Below are 17,770 nucleotides of genomic sequence, written 5' to 3'. Positions count from 1 at the left end.
AGGTCTGACAGCATGTGGGGAGAGAATAGAACCAACATTTAGAGTCTAGATGCCCTTTTGTCAGAGCTCTGATGAAGGGTCATCCAGACTCAGAATGTTGGCTCTATTCTCTCCCCACAGATGCTGTCAGACCTGCTGAGATTTTCCAGGATTTTCTGTTTCAGATTCCAGCATTCGCAATATTTTGCTTTTAAAAACACAATGTTCTACTTTCAGAATTTAACCCTTCAGTTATTTTGCCATATTGCAAACCTAGATACACACAACATAATCCACTTTAAAAAGTTCATAGCTTAGAAAATCACAATGTGATCAGGCAGAGTCAACATTGCTTTGGAAATCATGTTTAACTAATTTGAGTTTTTCAGGAAGTAACAAGGAAGGTGAATAAAGGGTAACCTGTAGATGTGGAGTACTTGGATTTCCAAAAAGGTATTTGATAAGATGCCACACCAAAAGTTACTACACAAAATAAGAGAACACGGTGTAGGGGGCAATGTACTAACATGGATAATGGATCAGTTAGCTAAGAGTAGGAATAAATGGATCATTTTTGGGGTTCGGAAATGTGAACTTGTGACAGGAATAGAAAAGCAGTATATTATTTGAATGGAGGGAAATTGCAGAGCTCGGCGGTATAGGGTGTTCTGGTATATGAATCACAAATCATGGTTAATATGCAGGTAGTGGAGTGATTGGGAAGGCAAATGTTGCATTGGTGCTTATTGCCAACAGGGATAGAATTCAAAAGCAACGACGTTTTACTGCAGCTGCACAGGACCTTGGCAAGACCACATCTGGAATATGGTGGATAGTTTTGGTCACCTTATTTTTAAAAAAGATCGCACTAGAAGCAGCACAGAAAAGGCTCACTCGATTCATTCCTGGGAGGAAGGGGTTATCCTAAGAATGAAGATTCAACAGGTTATACTTATCCATATTGGAGTTTAAAAGATGCAGAAGCAAAGTGATCTTATAGGCACTTGATAGGGTAGACACCTGGAGGGAGTTTCCACTTGTGGGGTAAAGTAGAAGTAGAGGATCAGTTTAAGAAGTCTCCCTTCTGAGAGGAGAAGAATTTTTTTGAGGGTTGACATTCTGTGGAATTCTCTTCCCCAGAAAGCAGAGGAGATTGGTTAATTGAATTTATTCAAAGCTGGGTTGGATAGATTCTTGATTAAAGTGGGAGTCGAAGAATATCGGGGACTGACATGAAAGTGAAGCGGAGGCCATAATCAAATTAGCCATGATCTTGCTGAATGGTAGAGCAGGCTTGAAGAGCCGAATGGCCCTAATCCAGCTCCCATGTTCCTACAAGCATTAGTATTTAACACTTTCCCTTGACAGACATGCAAACTCAGCTTGGAGGCAGGCTTTTACTTGGTGTTTTCTTATTCAAATTCTAAATTTCATGATCTTTTGTAAAATTATCCAACCATAAATATATTTAAAACACAATTTGCTTTAACAGTTCTTTGGGAAGAGAAAGATGAAAGGGCCAAGTTATATTAAGCAATATACATGGAATTCTAAGTGTCAACAAATGACAAGAAATCATCCAAATTTAGAGTCACAGTGGCACAGGAGGCCGCCACTTGGCCCATCCAGTCTGCACCAACTGTCTTAAGGAAATCGAAGTTAGTCCCATTCATCTGCTCTATCCTCAATTTTATTTCCCTCAAGCGTTCATCCAATTTACTTTTCTAATCTTTGATCATCTCCATTTTTTTCACCCTCTTAAAGGAACAAATTCTAGGTCATTGCGTTAAAAAAAGTTCTTCACATTCCCACCGAATCTCTTACCCAAACTCCTAGTCCTTGTACCATCAGTTAATGAGAACAGTTTTTCTTGTCCATTCTACATACAAAGTGTACATCTCTATCAAATATTCCTCAAACTCGTCTGCCCCAAGCAGAACAACCCCAGTTTCTCCAAATGTTGTAGCTAAGATTCCTCATTCCTGGGACAGTTCAGGTAATCGCACATCTTTTCGAAAATGTTCTGACCAGAACTGAATGTAATACTCCAGTTGTGGCCTAAGCAAAGCTTTAAAGTTTCAATACAACTTCCTTGCTATTGTACTCAATCATTAAACCCAAGATCCCACACACTTTGATAACTATGTTCTTCCATCTTCAAGGATCTGTCTACATGAATGCCAAGGTCCCTCTGGTCCTGTACACTCCTGTACTATTTGTCCCTATTGCCTCTCCCTTCTGACTAAATAAATCAACCCACACTTCCCTGTATTAAATTCCACCTTTCAATGTCCTGTTGCAATCAATTTGCATCATCACTGCTTGCCATACCCCCATATAGCTGGCAAATGCTGATTTTACTTTGAATTCCAATATCCAAACAAAGGTTAAAAAAAAACAACCATTTACCATGACTCACTGTTTGGCACTTAAACTAATTTTATCCCAGTATTCTTTGAACCACAGTTTTGTTAACCAGTCTTTTGTGATACTTTGCGATTGCTTTCCTAAACTCCACAAGAGACAAAATCCATCACATTTCCTTCAACTTTGTTACTTCATCAAAAAACTTAAATTAGATTAGCCATCATTATCTGATTTTGCAAATCTGTACCGGTTCTCCTAAACTAACTCAAACTTCTCCAAGTGCTTCCTTTAGCAACCTGGGATGCATGCCATCAGGGTCAGATTCTTGAGCATAGCCAGCCTTTCAGTACATCCGGCCTCAATTTTTCCTGCATTCATTACTCTTGCCATCTCAACTTCTATGGATATTTATTCAGCATCTCCATTCATATTTTGCAAAGACTCCTAAGAAGTCATAATGCACTCTACACTGTTTCTCTCTCAAACACATGCTGCCAGACCTGATGTGTTTTTCCTTCCAATCTCCAGCATCCACAGTACCTTGCTCTTGTTTGATTAAGTATTTGTGCCTTGCAAGCATACATCAATTTGACCCCAATAGGCCTCACCCATCTCATGACCCCTGTTTACTATTTACATGCTGGTAGAAGATTTTTAAATTCCTTTTACATTAGCTGTGATTGTATTATCTCTGGAGCATTGTCCTTTTATTTGATTAAGCACTCTCACCTTTCCCTGTGCCTCTTAAGCTCACCACCCTGACCAACATCCCACAGGCCTCACCCACCCGTTACTAACTGCTTACTATTTACATGGCAGATGATGATTTTTGAGTTCCCTTTATATTAGCTGCTATTCTATTTTGGTTTTCCCTTTGCCAATCTCTCCACCCACCCTCCCCATTTCCCGAGTACATATTGCATTTGATTTCATTCTTATAATAGGGTCTGTGATGAAACTCTCTCCTTTATCATCAAATGAGCCATGGTTTTGATTCCCCTACTTTTCAGCCTGGCTGAATTGTTCCTAGCTTTTAAATATCTCCCTCTTAAAGATCACCCATTGTTCTGTAACAGTTTTTCTTGTCAAACTTTTTTTTTCACGCTCATGAAGTCCTCTCTCATCCTATTGACATTGCCCATCTTCCAGTTTCAAAGTTCTACTTTGGACTGTTCTTCACATTGCTAATTAAACCTGATCACTCCAAGTATTCCCTTACAAACACCTGGCCCACCTCAATTCCAGCAATGCCAGCTCCCCCACCACCACCACTGTTGCACATTAGGATCTGGTAAACTGGTGCAACTACAATAATCTCTCCATCAATGTCAACAAAACGAAGGAGATCATCATCGACTTCAGGAAGTGTACTGGAGAACATGCCCCTGACTACATAAACGGGGATGAAGTAGAAATGGTCGCGAGCTTCAAGTTTTTAGATGTTCAGATCATCAACAACCTGTCCTGGTTCCCCCCGCCATGCTGATTCTATAGTTAAGAAAGCCCACCAATGCCTGTACTTTCTTAGAAGACTAAGGAAATTTGGCATGTCAGCTACGACTCTCACCCACTTTTACAGATGCACCATAGAAAGCATCTTTTTGGTTGTATCACAGCTTGGTATGGCTCCTGCTCTGCCCACGACCGCAAGAAACTATAAAAGATCGTGAACAAAGCCCAGTCCATTACGCAAACCAGACTCCCATCCATTGACTCTGTCTATATTTCCTGTTGCCTTGGAAAAGCAGCCAGCATAATTAAGGACACCTACACATCCGGACATTCTCTCTTTCACCTTCTTCATTGGGAAAAAAGGTGCAAAAGTTCGAGATCACGTACCAACCGACTCAAAAACAGCTTCTTCCCTGCTGCTGTCAGACTTCTGAATGGACTTACCTTGCATTAAGCGGATCTTTCACTTCACCCTAGCTATGACTGTAACACTACATTCTGCACTCTCTCCTCTTCTCTATGAACGGTATGTTTTGTCTGTATAGCGCACAAGAAACAATACTTTTCACTGTATACTAATACATGTGACAATAATAAATCAAATTGAAATGTTTAATACGATCCATTTCTAATTTTAAAAAGTGACCTGTGTTCAGTACAATGTTAGGGGAGGGGGTTGTATTTTCTGCCTCAGTTTTTTGGTGGGCGGGAAAGCTGGAAGGGGAGGACAGTCCAACAGATGTCCCAAAATGACATTTATGCCAGCGAGATTTCCTGTTAAGATAGTCCCTTCCCCTTGTAATGACACAATGGGGTTCTCCCGCCATGAAGGATCATGCCCTGGCCAGGATTTTTAAAAAAATTAATATTTTCAGATCCGACCTGTCAGGGGCCAAGGTTATTAGTGGGACGGAGTCGGTCTTCAGGATTTATTTTTAACTACCTGTCAAAAAATATGGTAGGAGGAACTGGCAGTGCTGCCAGTGGGCTACACACCGCTTTTCCCGTCTGAATTGACACAGTGGGAAAAGAAAATTCTGCCCCCCCACCCCCCCCCCAATTGTTACACCAGTATTAGAAATCATTCAAGTCTCAATTGCCCAATGTCACCTCCAAAAGTTATTATCCAGAGAGCAGCAGGCAGGAAAAGCAAGATAATATAAACAATGTTGATAAGCATGCTGTTTAACTTGCACTATGAATATAGCACTAGAGTAAAACTAATATGCTTCACACTACTGCGTATTCCAGTCTGAGCATGTAGAGAGTCCAAATAAATGTCATTTTTAGCAATGAAATCTATTGGAAAAAGTTATAAAGAAAGATAAATAGTGTACACCGAGGAACATAGTGGTTTGTGTGCTGCTAATTATTCATTATTGGGGCACTCTTCAGTGACTGCATTGATATAAACACTCAGCAATTCAGAAATTAGACCCACTGCCCTACAATTTAGGTCAATAATTTTAGTAAAAAGTGCTCAGGGTACTACAGAAGCTCACAAAACCCATCATCTCTATAACCACCTAGAACAAGGGCAGCAGATGCATGGAAATATCAGTTGCACACCATCCGGATTTGGAACTTCTTGTTCCTTCGCTGTTGTGGGGTCAAAAGCCTGGAATGTCCTCCCTAACCACACTGTGGATATGCCTACACCACGGAGACGGCAACAGTCCAAAAAAGGTGCCACATACCACCTTCAGGAGGCAGTTAATGCTGACCTTGCCAAGGACACACACATTCCATTAACATAGGAAATAATGAAACCAATGATCAGACAGGGCAAGCTGAATGCTGTTGGCAAGTGGTGGCAATGGGCAGCAATTTAAAAATAAAAAGCATCTTCTAAACTAAGGAAAGAGGCTCAACAAATGGAGGGATTTTAAATCACAACTGGTTTGCAGCAGATAAGTTGGTAGTGGAACCAGATGTAGATAATAAACCAAAGACTAAATGTATGAACTCCCTGGAAATATTTTCCCATGGTATTATGAATAATCTCTTCATCCAAATGTGTCAAAATCTATCACCACTTCCAGCAACATCTCTTGCACAAAAATCCATTTTTGTACCAACACAACTGGAATGTCACCTTCTTTTACAACGTTCTGCACATGAGCAGAGAAGAATTAGCACTAACCAGTTAAGGAAGACAAGCTGAGCCAAGATATTGTTGGTTTATAGCTTCCCAAACAAACAGGAATAACTTTCAGATCAAGACAATAATTGTATCACCACAGATATTTATCAGGCAGTGAAGCACTTCAACATCTTGAGATGCTCCATATGCGTAACATGTTGGATTTCATAATGATAGCAAAGTAGTCAATTACAAAGAATAACTTGTTCATAGTGTATATATAAACAAGTTGTAGATGCTTTACACTTTGTCATGACTAGTTGCAACTTTTAGCTGGGAATGTTCTTCATGATGTAGTGTTGAGGAATGGCCCCTAGAAGCAAAACTTGAATATCATTGGCTTGGCTAGTCTCAGATGTCCATGCCCAATTTAAAGGTTATTTCCACAAAAGGAAAAGAAAAATTCAGCCTCCCAAGAAGATAAATTTCTTGCCGTAATGTAAACATACCAAGTACAGAAACATCTAGGTGTTAATTTACTGAAGACATTTCTTTAACTGTTATATCTACAACCAGTGTTTCATCATTTCATAACTGCCCGTCAGGAGGCATTCCAAAATTCATAGAATCAAACAGTGCAGAAGAGGCCTTTCGGCCCATTGAGTCTGAACCGACATGTGAGAAACACCCAAACTCCCACTTAATCCTATAGTCCTGACTGCTATGATGTGCCAAGTGCTCATTCAGGTACTTTTTAAAGGATGTGAGGCGACCCTCCTCTACCACCCTCCCAGGCAGTGCATTCCAGACCACCACCACCCTCTGGGTAAAAAGGTTTTTCCTCACATCCCCCCTAACCCTCCTGCCCTCACCTTGAACCTATGTCCCCTCATCACTGATCCTTCAACTAAGGTGAACAGCTGCTCCCTATCCACCCTGTCCATGTCCCTCAATCAGGTCACCCCTCAGTCTTCTCTGCTACAGTGAAAACAACCCAAGCTCTCTTCATAACTTAAAAATATTCCATCCCAGGCAGCATCCTGGTGAATCTTCTCTGCACCCCATCCAGTGCAATCACATCCTTCCGATAATGTGGCAACCAGAACTACACAGTACTCTAGCTAAATTCTATGGTTGCCAAGGGAAAATGTCACAATGAAATTATTAGGCATGTTTAATAACTAGCACACAATTGCCCAAAAGTCATTTTCACGGGGCACAGGATGGTGTGTGACTTGGGAGGGAATTTTACAGCTGGTGAGGTTCCTGTGCATCTGCTGCCCTTGTTCTTCTAGATAGCTGGAGATTGTGGACTGAAGGTGCTGTTGTAGGAGCTTCTGTGGTAACTTGAGCATCTTCTGCTAAAATTACTGACCTGAATTGTTGAACAAAATCTTTCTTGGGAATGTTCTCTCTCCAAATTACCTCTCCACTGTGATCTGCCTGTTCAATTGGTCAGAGACTTCATGGAACAATTTTACAGAAGGATGCTCCCGATATCCTAACCAAAATATATCCCTCAAGCCAACACATTTCCCCCCTCAACCAACACCAATTCAAATCAACTGATCAAAAATAAAACCAAAGTGCCCTTCATTCCATCTTTGTACAGTTCCAGAAGACTGAAGGAGTTGGCAGCAATACACAACCACAGACATCTGTCAGGATTCTCCCAAAAAAATTTAAGTCCCAATTAATGGGAAAATGAGTGTAAATCGCTAGTTTTTTTTAAAAGCAGGATTTCCAGAATGAATCTCCGACACTGTGCACTGCAGAATGCCTCAGTGTGATACCCTCTGAAGTAGGTGATGGGACTTATTCCCACTTGAGGGGTCAACAGCATAGTGCTGAGCAGGCCACTGCGCTGATCTGTCAGAGCGGAAATTGGTGCATACACGCATTCCCGGCCTCCAGACCCCTGGACAGCCCCAAAATCCCCCATCCACTGATCACTGGCCTCCCGGACCAGTCCCTATGTCCCACCCACCCCCCCGATCTACCCCGCTCCACTGCTAGGCAGTCCAAATCTCCTGATCGCCCCACCCCAACATGGGTTGGCACAGTGGTTAGCACTGCTGTCTCAGCACCAGAGACCCGGATTCAATTCCTGGCTTGGGTCACTGTCTGTGTGGGTTTCCTCCCACAGTCGAAAGACGTGCCGATTAGGTACATTAGCCATGCTAAATTCTCCCTCAGTGTACCCACTAGGGGATTTTCACAGTAACTTCATTGCAGTATTAATGTAAGCATTCTTATGACAAATAAACTTTGACAGTCCTGAGCATCCCACCCCCCCCCCACCCCTCCCCAACCCCCATGTCCCCTTCCACCCCCAACTTGGATGGAGAGTCCCGATCACCTCTTCCCTCTCTCTCCCAGTCATCCCAAGTGCAGAATGGCAGCGGGTCCACCCCCACCCATCGCCCTCCAAAAGGCCCCGTCCCCTTGACACTGCCCAATGCCTGGTGGTCAGTGCTGGGGCCGGCTGGCACTGCTCAAGGGGCACCCTCATTCCCCCAACAGGGCCTCAATGGCCTCTCTTTTCTCTGCCTGTTTCCCGTTAGGAGAGCAGGAGTAAATCCTGCTGGAGTGAACCACTCCCAGCAGTTTGGGGGGCGGGGGGGGGTGTGTGTGTCAGGGGAGACGGGAGAAAAGACGCTAGCGGACCAGGAGAATTCAGTCCTGGGCCCGCTAATGAAATGGAAATGCTGATCTCCATATTGTAATCAGTTCTGTGCCGTAGCGGATTACACTGGAAATCTTAGTGCCAGAGGCTGAGGTCATGGCACCCAGCAGGAAGTTTGTGAAACTGCCTCCACTGCTCGAGCAGCGCAGTGGGCTGGGAGAATCATCCATCATTTTTGGGTCACAATCTGCTAACAGAAATCCTCTGAAACTGTACAAAGCTACAATCCTGATTTTGTGCAGTATCCCCCAGCATGATTAGCACAATATTCAAAGTTGAGTAGAGCAATCCCCCAAAAAAACGGTTCCTAGATTGCCCCTTATAAATGCCATAAGATTGATGGTGGATGACAGGGAAGCAAGCTGGTTTTATTCCACTTAAGAGGAATTAGGCCAGTTTCCACTGCCCATGTAGACTAACATGGTTACCTCATACATTTAAAAACAAATCATTGTTGCTTCGATGATACTAAAAAAAAAAAATTGGGTTAATTTTGATGTAATTGTGTTATCTCTGATAATTCAGTCTTCAGGCAACTTGCCCATACCGTGCCTCACACATTGCAAGATTAGTTGGATATTGAAGATGATCTTAGGAAAAGCAAGTACAAGCAGAGCGTTTTACTTTCCTGAATTTCTTAAATGGAAGGTCTCCAAAAATGTTAAACATGTCAAGTTAATGGTCATTTTTTCCAGAATTTGAACTGCAGGTGCATGATGATAACATTCTTTCAAGAAACTACAAAACTTGACCAAGAGGGGAGAAATGGTCAGCAATTGAGTGTGTTGGATTAAAACCTGTGTTGCTGTGGAGAGAACCTTCAATTTAAAGAATCAGAATAAGGATTACAGATAGGAATCCATCTTGTCTACACTACAGCTAACTGACTTTGTACTCACTGTTGAATGTTCAAATACATTTAACATCTTTAGTAGCAATATGTAAAGCTGAAATAAAAGATTGTTGAACTTGGTTTTTAAAAAAAATCAATATCTAGGTCAGTAAACAATAAAGTGTCAATTTCATAAAATCCAGTCACTCTTCATGCAAAGATTATATTGATGCGTTACAGTTCTCTGATCAATAGAATAAATTAGTCAAATTCTGATGGGAAGATTTGCATACCTATAGATTACAGAATTTCCTCTTACTAGCCTGGCGGAGTCATCCATTAAATGACTTTCAGCTAATGGGAAAAACGCTCTGTCCTCATGCACATCCAGGGTTATGCATATCCCACTTCAAGCCAGATGTGGCAATTAAATAAGTTGCCTTACTCATCAGCCAGGTCTTGCAACCTCAAGTTCATTCAGGTTGACTTAGCACGCATGCTGTGCTTTCCCAAGGTGCTGGGGGCTAACATTGCAAGATTTCAAAGTGGCCTTCAGTAGTGTTTACAATGTTTCAACCACCTCAGGTGTAATAGCCAGACTGCTGTTGGATGTAGAGGACAAGTTTTGGGAATTCTATAGATTAGGCATGTGAACTTCTTCAGGCCAACACAAAACAGGACCATTTTGATCATGATTTCCATTCTAATAATATATCAGCACTGTGGGAGATGAGTAACTTGCTACTGCTTACACAGATGGCTTAATCTGAAGCCACATATTGCTTTACCGTGCATTTTGCATACATTTGCTGGGTCAAATCAATAAGGCAACACCACATCAATCCCAAAACTTCCATCTTTGTTTCCGTATTCTAAGTTTACTTTCAGCCAAATTTAAATGCTCGGCTAAAATTGGACCAAGTCCTATTTTGCAGATGAAAGAGACTACGGTAGAGGGTTATATCATTGGTCCGTGGCACACCCTGCTCCAAGTTTATCCTGTTAACAATGAGGTGATGTTATTTCAGCTTACCTACATTAATAATTGTGGAATTCTTCAAGACGGATGTAGACCAAATGAAGTCTTCAATTGTTGTGGCTATACACCCAAGGATAGTTTCTACTTACGGGAAATTTTGTATAGATGGGTAAATTTACCAATTTTGTACTTTTGATTAGGGAACTATGCACAAAGGGAGCATAGCTGAGAATCAGCAAGTCAGCAGTATTGTTTAAAGAATTGAGTGTTTCTGGAAGCTATTAAGAAATAGCACATGTACCATGCAAGCTTAAAATGCCACCTTCCCAATGATACAATCTCCAGAGGTGGAATAGAAACCCATCAATAATAAATATATTAGATCCATCCTCTTAAGTGGATGAACTGATGTACTGACATCCAAACAAATAATAGTTCTTTTATGGTAAATAAAATCTAAAACCCTTGCCCCAAAATTATATTTTTCCACTTTGTTGAAAGTCAGTTACAGAATGTACTAACACTTGAACAGCCCCATGTGTTGATCTGCATTATACTTATCTAATAATTCTGATTAAGAATTTACAACAAGCAGCAAAAATATGTACCTTTTTTATATTTGTTCCATAAAACTCAGGTCTGACTGGTTCGTCATTTTCAAAATTTTCAACATCCCATTCATATACCAGTTTTGCATTGATCCTTTTCCACATTTCCACAAATATTGTTCCTGAAGACAATGCAATACTTTTATTCAGTCAAGTGGAGCTCCACGACATGTATTGCTTTCAATTTGATCAGAACAGAAGCAGAACAAAATAAAACTATATTTTCTTGATCTTCAATGCAGTGTTTGTTATTTTACAATTCAACTTGCAGGTTCACAATTTTATGGGAGTTTTCTTCCTCGACCCCATTATTTTGGTTCCTTTGCTTTAATTGCCCAGAAGCAAGGATTCATGCTGGGGTATCATTTCCCCTTGTACGTGTGTATCTGTCCAAGCAAGCATGCTGCATACAGGCAATGACAGCTAGAAGATTGAGGAGGAAGTAAAGGGAGCATCACAGAATTCAGTCCTCGTCTTACCCTTTTGGGATTTTTTTTTTCAAATCTATTTTCCAAATTTCCCCTTCCTCTACTGAGGAAGCATTGAATATTGGGGTGTAACCCACATTTCTCAAGATGCTGCTGATAATTCCCAATATTTTCCATTTACAAATCATCTTCCCTTGCCTCTGACAGAATCATAGAATCATCATAGAATCCCTACAGTGCAGAAGGAGGCCATTTGGCCCATTGAGTCTGCACCGACCACAATCCCACACAGGCCTCATTCCCGTAACCCCACACATATACCCTGCTAATCCCTTGACACTAAGGGGCAATTTATCATGGTCAATGCACCCAACCTGCACATCTTTGGACTGTGGGAAGAAACCGGAGCACCCGGAGGAAACCCACGCAGACACAGGGAGAATATGCAAACTCCACACAGACAGTGGCCCAAGCTGGGAGTCGAACCCAGGTCCCCGTTACAGTGAGGCAACAGTGCTAACCACTGTGCCGCCCTTGCATGACATCCTTGCATGAATTCCCTAATGCAGCTTAGTTCAACAGTCAACCTGATCGGTGTGACTCAAGTTAAAATAGTGGAAATCATTCAAAGGTAGAAAGAAGATTATTAGGTTTTAAATTCTCAGTTCAGCTGATTTCAAGTGGGAAACTATCTTGTCATGGCATCAGCGTACAACAATGAAGAAATGCCCCTCTGATCAATATGTTATCTGCAGGAGCATGCTGCTAGATTTGGCTCAGATATTATCAGCACCTTTATTTTGGTAATTGATGTAGCATTCACTTGTATATTTTGCTCAAATTAAAAATACTTGCTCAGAAATTCTACTAAATTTAAAATAAATGACAAAATTTGCATTTAAACATATCCTGGCTTAATTCTTCATTAGCATGAAGTCATTTATGGTGTGAATACTACCAATAAGATATTCCACAACAGCAAGTGATTACCATCGACAAATTCCTTACCCCATAGACAAATAACAAGACCAAACCATGGCGTGGCATCATTATCAAAGGACGATTGGATTACAGTAAAGAAATCATCTGAAGAAATCCTGTGACAAAACAGAATGAGAATAACTGCAAATTAAGAATTTAAAAAATGAAATTTATAATATTGGTTAAAAATACAAACTGGAATTAGGCCATTTTTGGATACATGGAACCCCAGTCCGATTTGAATTTGGTTCGAATTGGATCTTTCTGGATTACAAAATAATAACAACAACAACAACTTCGCATTGGTTTCAAAACAAAAACAAACAACACATATGCGCACATCTTCACAGATGAAAAATCCATTTAGGACATCACTGTTTATAACATTTGACTTTTAAGACTAAATACAAGATTTTAAACAACAGGAACATTTAATCTTTAAATAAGGTGTGGGGGAGGGGGAGGGGGGAGGTGAAGAAAGACGCAACACTGCCCTTTTCAGTTAGAAAAAATATTGTACAGGGATTAGGAAGAGATGAACAACTGGAACAGAGCCGAGGGAGGTAGTATCGTCAAAAGGATCATTTTTAAAACCAGGAAAAGTATAGTACTAGGTTACAGGGATCTAAAAAGTGCTCAATGTATAATGGCTACAGACTCAGCCATCGAAAAGGTCAAGAGTGGGGACGATTGCAGAGTGTTCTATTCCATTGGTAATTCCTCAGATACTGAAGCAGTCCATTCCCATATGCAGCAAGACCTAAGACATCACCTAAACAGTCTATTTCCACTTCCATAACACTGCCCAACTTCACCCGCTGCCTCAGCTTAACCGCTGCTAAACACCTCTTCCATGCCCACTACTCCGGCAGACTCCAGGCCAATCTCCCACATTAAACGTTCCATCAGATGGTGGGAATCCAAAATTCCACTATGTCTAACTTCACCAGACTCTCATGATTTCAATCCCACATCAGTATCTTCTGTAGCTGCATGTGCACTGGCCTGCTGTATGGATGATTTCCCAGCCCCCTCATGATATGTGGATGAGCTTGCTCTCAGAGTAGGGAAGGTTTTAAAAGGAAATTTGACATGATGACATTCAACATCATGCATTTTTAAAAGCAAAACAATAAGACAAAGCCATTTGCAATGACAGAAGGGCCAGTGATCAAAAGATACAGACAAGAATAGAGGATGATGGTGACGAAACATTTTGCTACACAGCAATTTGTGGTGATCTAGAATGCAGTGTCTGAAAGGTGTGGTAGAAACAACTTTTAAAACAGATGGATAAATATTTAAAAGGGAAAATTCACCTGGTGAAGCTACTATATTGGATTGCGTGCATGCCAAACAGAGCCGAGTAATCCCACAATCAATGGTTCAGATCAAAGCTCGACAGTACTGCCATATCCAGTCATGAATGGTGGTGGACAGTTACACAACTGGAGGTGACAGTGCCACAAATATCCCTATCCTCAAATGATGGGAGAACCCAGCACATTAGTGCAAAAGACAAGGCTGATGTATTTGCCATCACTTTCAGCCAGAATTGCTGAGTAGATGATTCATCTTGGCCTCCTCTTGATGTCCTCAGCTTCACAAATGCCAGTCTTCAGCCAATTCGATTCACTCCATGTGATATCAAAAAAACAGCAGAGGCCACTGGATACTACAAAGGCTATGGACCCTGACAACATTCCAGTTGTAGCATTGAAGACTTGGTTAACCAGAACCAGCTGTGCCCCAAATCCAGCTGTTCTAGTACAGCTATAATACTGGCATCTATTCAGCAAGGTGGAAAATTGGCCAGATATTGGCCTGTCTCTAAAAGCAGAACAAACCTAATCCTGCTAATTACCATCCCTTCAGTCTATTCTTGGTCATCAGCAAAGCAATCGAAAGCGTCTATTCTTGGTCATCAGCAAAGCAATCGAAAGCGTCTACTCGCCAAGAACCCACCCATCGAGGCTCAACCTGGGTTCTGCCAGGGCCACTCGGCTCCTGACCTTATTACAACCTTGGTCCAAACAAGAGTTAAATTCCAGAGGTGAGGCAAGAGTGATTGTCCTTGACAGGCAGCATTTGACAAGGTGGTATTAAGCAGCCCTAACAAAATAATGGGACTCAGGGGAGACACTGGTTAGAGTCATACCTAGCACAAAGAAAGATATTGCAGTTTTTAAAGGCCAATTATCTCTGTCCGGGACAACACTGCAGGAGTTCCTCAGGAAAGTGTCTGAGGCTCAGCCATCTTCAGTTGCTTCATCAATGACCTTACCTCCATCATAAAAGGTCAGGAGTGGGGATATTTGCTGGCGATTACCAGTGCTTTGTACCATTTGTTACTCCGCAGTTCCGGAAAAGTTCATTCCAGCCTACAGCAAGACCTGGACAACCAAGTGCCGGACAATACCCATCTCCAACAAGAGAAAATCCAACCATCTCTCCTTGACATTCAACAGCTTTACCACCGGCAAATTCCCCATCAATACTCCAAGGATTATTACTGACTACAACCGTACCCGGTTCTAGGTTGCATTTGTATAATAGATGGCACTGCAGACAGAAAATCATCAAAATCTTCATGTATTAATAGAAACTACTAGAAGGGAAGATTTTTAAATACAAAAAGTACTAAATAAAAGTTAGTCACATCAATTTCTTTGCTTTGACCTATTTTAACACTGGGATACGACCAGACCCTAGCAAGACAGGTGGGCAGTCGATGTCTACACCTCAAGGAGAAGATGATTTGCAGTGATTTCTGTTTATTTACTTAGTACCCCATATATCTAACTTTTCTGGGAAAGCATAGTCATTACGAGAAATTCCTTGTGTGGCATGGAGGACCACAAACATGTCCATGACTGACACGTATTTGAGTCGGTCAAGCAGTCAGTAGAGGAGACATGCCTTCTTCAATACTATGACCTAGCAAATAAAACCATTTTAGAAGTAAATGCTTCATTAAAGAGAGATGGGAGTATGTTTAACACGAAGGAAAGCCAATATCATTTGGTTCCAAAAGTCTTTCACCAATACAAACTAGTCTTGTAGAGCACTAAACTTCCTCTTATGCCCACAGGTCTGTCCTTGGCGTGCTGCAATGCTCCAGTGAAGCCCGGCATAATGTAAAGCGGGAAACAGAGAAGCAGCAGGGATGAGAGAATAAAATCACAAAAAAGTTACATTCGTTATGTGAGTAAATGTGAGGTTTTGCACTTTGGTAGCGCAAGCAGGAAGGCTGATTATCTGAATGGCTATAAATTGAGAGGGGGGAATGTGCAATGAGAACCGGGTGTCCTCATCTCATACCTTCATTTGACCTCACCTTCATTTGACCTCAGAGGACAAATGAAGGTAAGCATGCAGGTGCAGAAGGCGGTAAAGGTGGCAAATGGTACATTGGCCTTCATAATGAGGATTCAAGTGTAGGAGCAGGGATGTCTTACTGTAATTATGCAGGGCCTTGATGAGGCCACACCTGGAATATTGTGTGCAGTTTTGATCGTCACATTGGAAGGATGTTCTTGCTATAGAGGGAATGAGATGAAGGTTCACCAGAATGATGGCGGGACTGACGTACGAGTAGAGATCGAGTCAGTTAGGATTACATTCGCTGAGGGGGGAAAATAGGAGACATCATCGAAGCCTATGAAATTCTAACAGGACTATACAGCACAGATGCAGGAAGGATGTTACCAATGGTGGGGGTGCCCAGAATGGGGAGTCATAGACAAAGGATATGGAGTAAACCTTTTCACACCAAGATGGAGGTGAAATTTCTTCACCCAGAGTTTACGTTTATTTATTAGTGTCACAAGTAGGGTTACATTAACACTCCAATGAAATTACTGTGAAAATCCCCGAGTCACCACACTCTGGCACCTGTTCGGGTACACAATGAAGGAAAATTTAGCATGGCCAATGAACCTAACCAGCACGTTCTATGGACTGCGGGAGGAAACTGGAGGAAATCTAAGCAGACATGGGAAGAATGCGCAGACTCCGCACAGACAGTGACCCAAGCCGGGAATCAAACCCAGGTCCCTGGCAGCAATGCTAATCACTGCGCCACCACACTGCCCCCTAGAGAGTGGTGAGCCTATGGAATTCTCTACCACAGAAAACAGTTGAGGCCAAAACATTGTTTGTTTTCAAGAAGGAATTCTAGGGGCAAAGGCGTTCAAAGGATATTGGGGTGGAATCAGACTATTGAGTTGGATGATTGGCCATGATCATTATGAATGGCGGAGCAGGCTTGAAGGGCCTACTCATAATTTCTACGTTTATCAAGTGCTCCTGAGTATCATTCGCCAAATACTCAATGCCAATCACACATGGCAAGTTTCTGTCTGAAGCCAGTAACAGAACACACATCGTATGAAATAATAAATAAAGACACAGGGAGGTTGGGTTAATTGGACAGCTTGGGCTTGGCGCAGGCACAACGGATCAAATGGTTTCCTTCCATGCTGCACCATTCCATGAATAGATCATCAGGTCAAAATTTTCAAACACCTCTGTCAGCCAATTGCAAAACCTGTGTGACCAGCTTACATAGGGAACCTCTATTGCAAATGTAGACATACAAGAGGAAAAGTGACGCAAAAGGGCAGTATAAATATGATAACTTGAGGTCAAATGGCAAATACTAAACATTTTGAAATGCATATCAGATAAGTAAACGTGTTCAAAAATGTTGGATCAGAAACTTACTGAAAATTTGCAAGTTTCCATTTCTTAGTAACACATGTTGCGTTAAGTGCTTTTTCAATTATAATTCTCCTTCCAGCAATGTTATTACATACATCTCTGAAATAAAGTGCACAGAACTTAGGTTAAGTTTACCACAACATAAATTACTGGCAGCAATTCTGCCTACTCATAATAGGAACACATCGTACAGAACTTGAAAAGGTTGCTTTGCTCCATTGAGTTGGTTGCAAAGCCCAGAAATGTTTTGTTCTCTACAGCTCACACGCTGCTCAAAATATCCATCCCGCTGCTTTACCAAAACATTCCACACAAAAGGTGGCAAATTTTCAGACCATCTCACTCAAATCAGACACAGTGGGCATGACTGTGGCATTTCTAATTTTGCTTAACATACTACACAAGGGAAAGTTTTAAGGTTGCAAACCGGGCAAGAGAAACAAAGTCTAAAACCATTAGAAATGGATAAGTGTTTTTAAGAAGTTCAGAAGGTGTATAGTCAAATTGAACTAACTGTTGTCACATTGCTATAAATTCTGTAATATAGACCTCAGCTCAGAAGAGAGATTATACAGAAAAGAGAATGTAATCAATCAAGTTATTAAAACGCTTTGATCAGAGCTGTTGATGTGTCAAACAGACTTTCCAGAAAA

The 17,770-nt window shown here is 41.4% G+C and overlaps 1 protein-coding gene across 1 annotated transcript in view; it reads right to left on the bottom strand.

The window, feature by feature from the left end:
- The window catches only part of LOC144499974 (anoctamin-7-like), a 76,598-nt gene that overhangs the window by 39,543 nt on the left and 19,285 nt on the right, over nucleotides 1-17,770 (bottom strand). Inside the window, exons 6-8 of the mRNA XM_078222711.1 lie at nucleotides 17,121-17,216; nucleotides 12,423-12,511; nucleotides 10,987-11,108 (exon numbers count right to left, since the gene is read on the bottom strand). Of these exons, the coding sequence (XP_078078837.1) occupies nucleotides 10,987-11,108; nucleotides 12,423-12,511; nucleotides 17,121-17,216 (307 nt within the window). The remainder of the gene's footprint in view (nucleotides 1-10,986; nucleotides 11,109-12,422; nucleotides 12,512-17,120; nucleotides 17,217-17,770) is intronic.

The sequence above is a fragment of the Mustelus asterias genome, chromosome 10, assembly GCF_964213995.1.
Source record: "Mustelus asterias chromosome 10, sMusAst1.hap1.1, whole genome shotgun sequence".
Taxonomy (NCBI): Eukaryota; Metazoa; Chordata; class Chondrichthyes; order Carcharhiniformes; family Triakidae; genus Mustelus; species Mustelus asterias.
The sequence above is the reverse complement of the archived record's forward strand: the minus strand, read 5'-3'. Positions and strand labels throughout refer to the sequence as shown.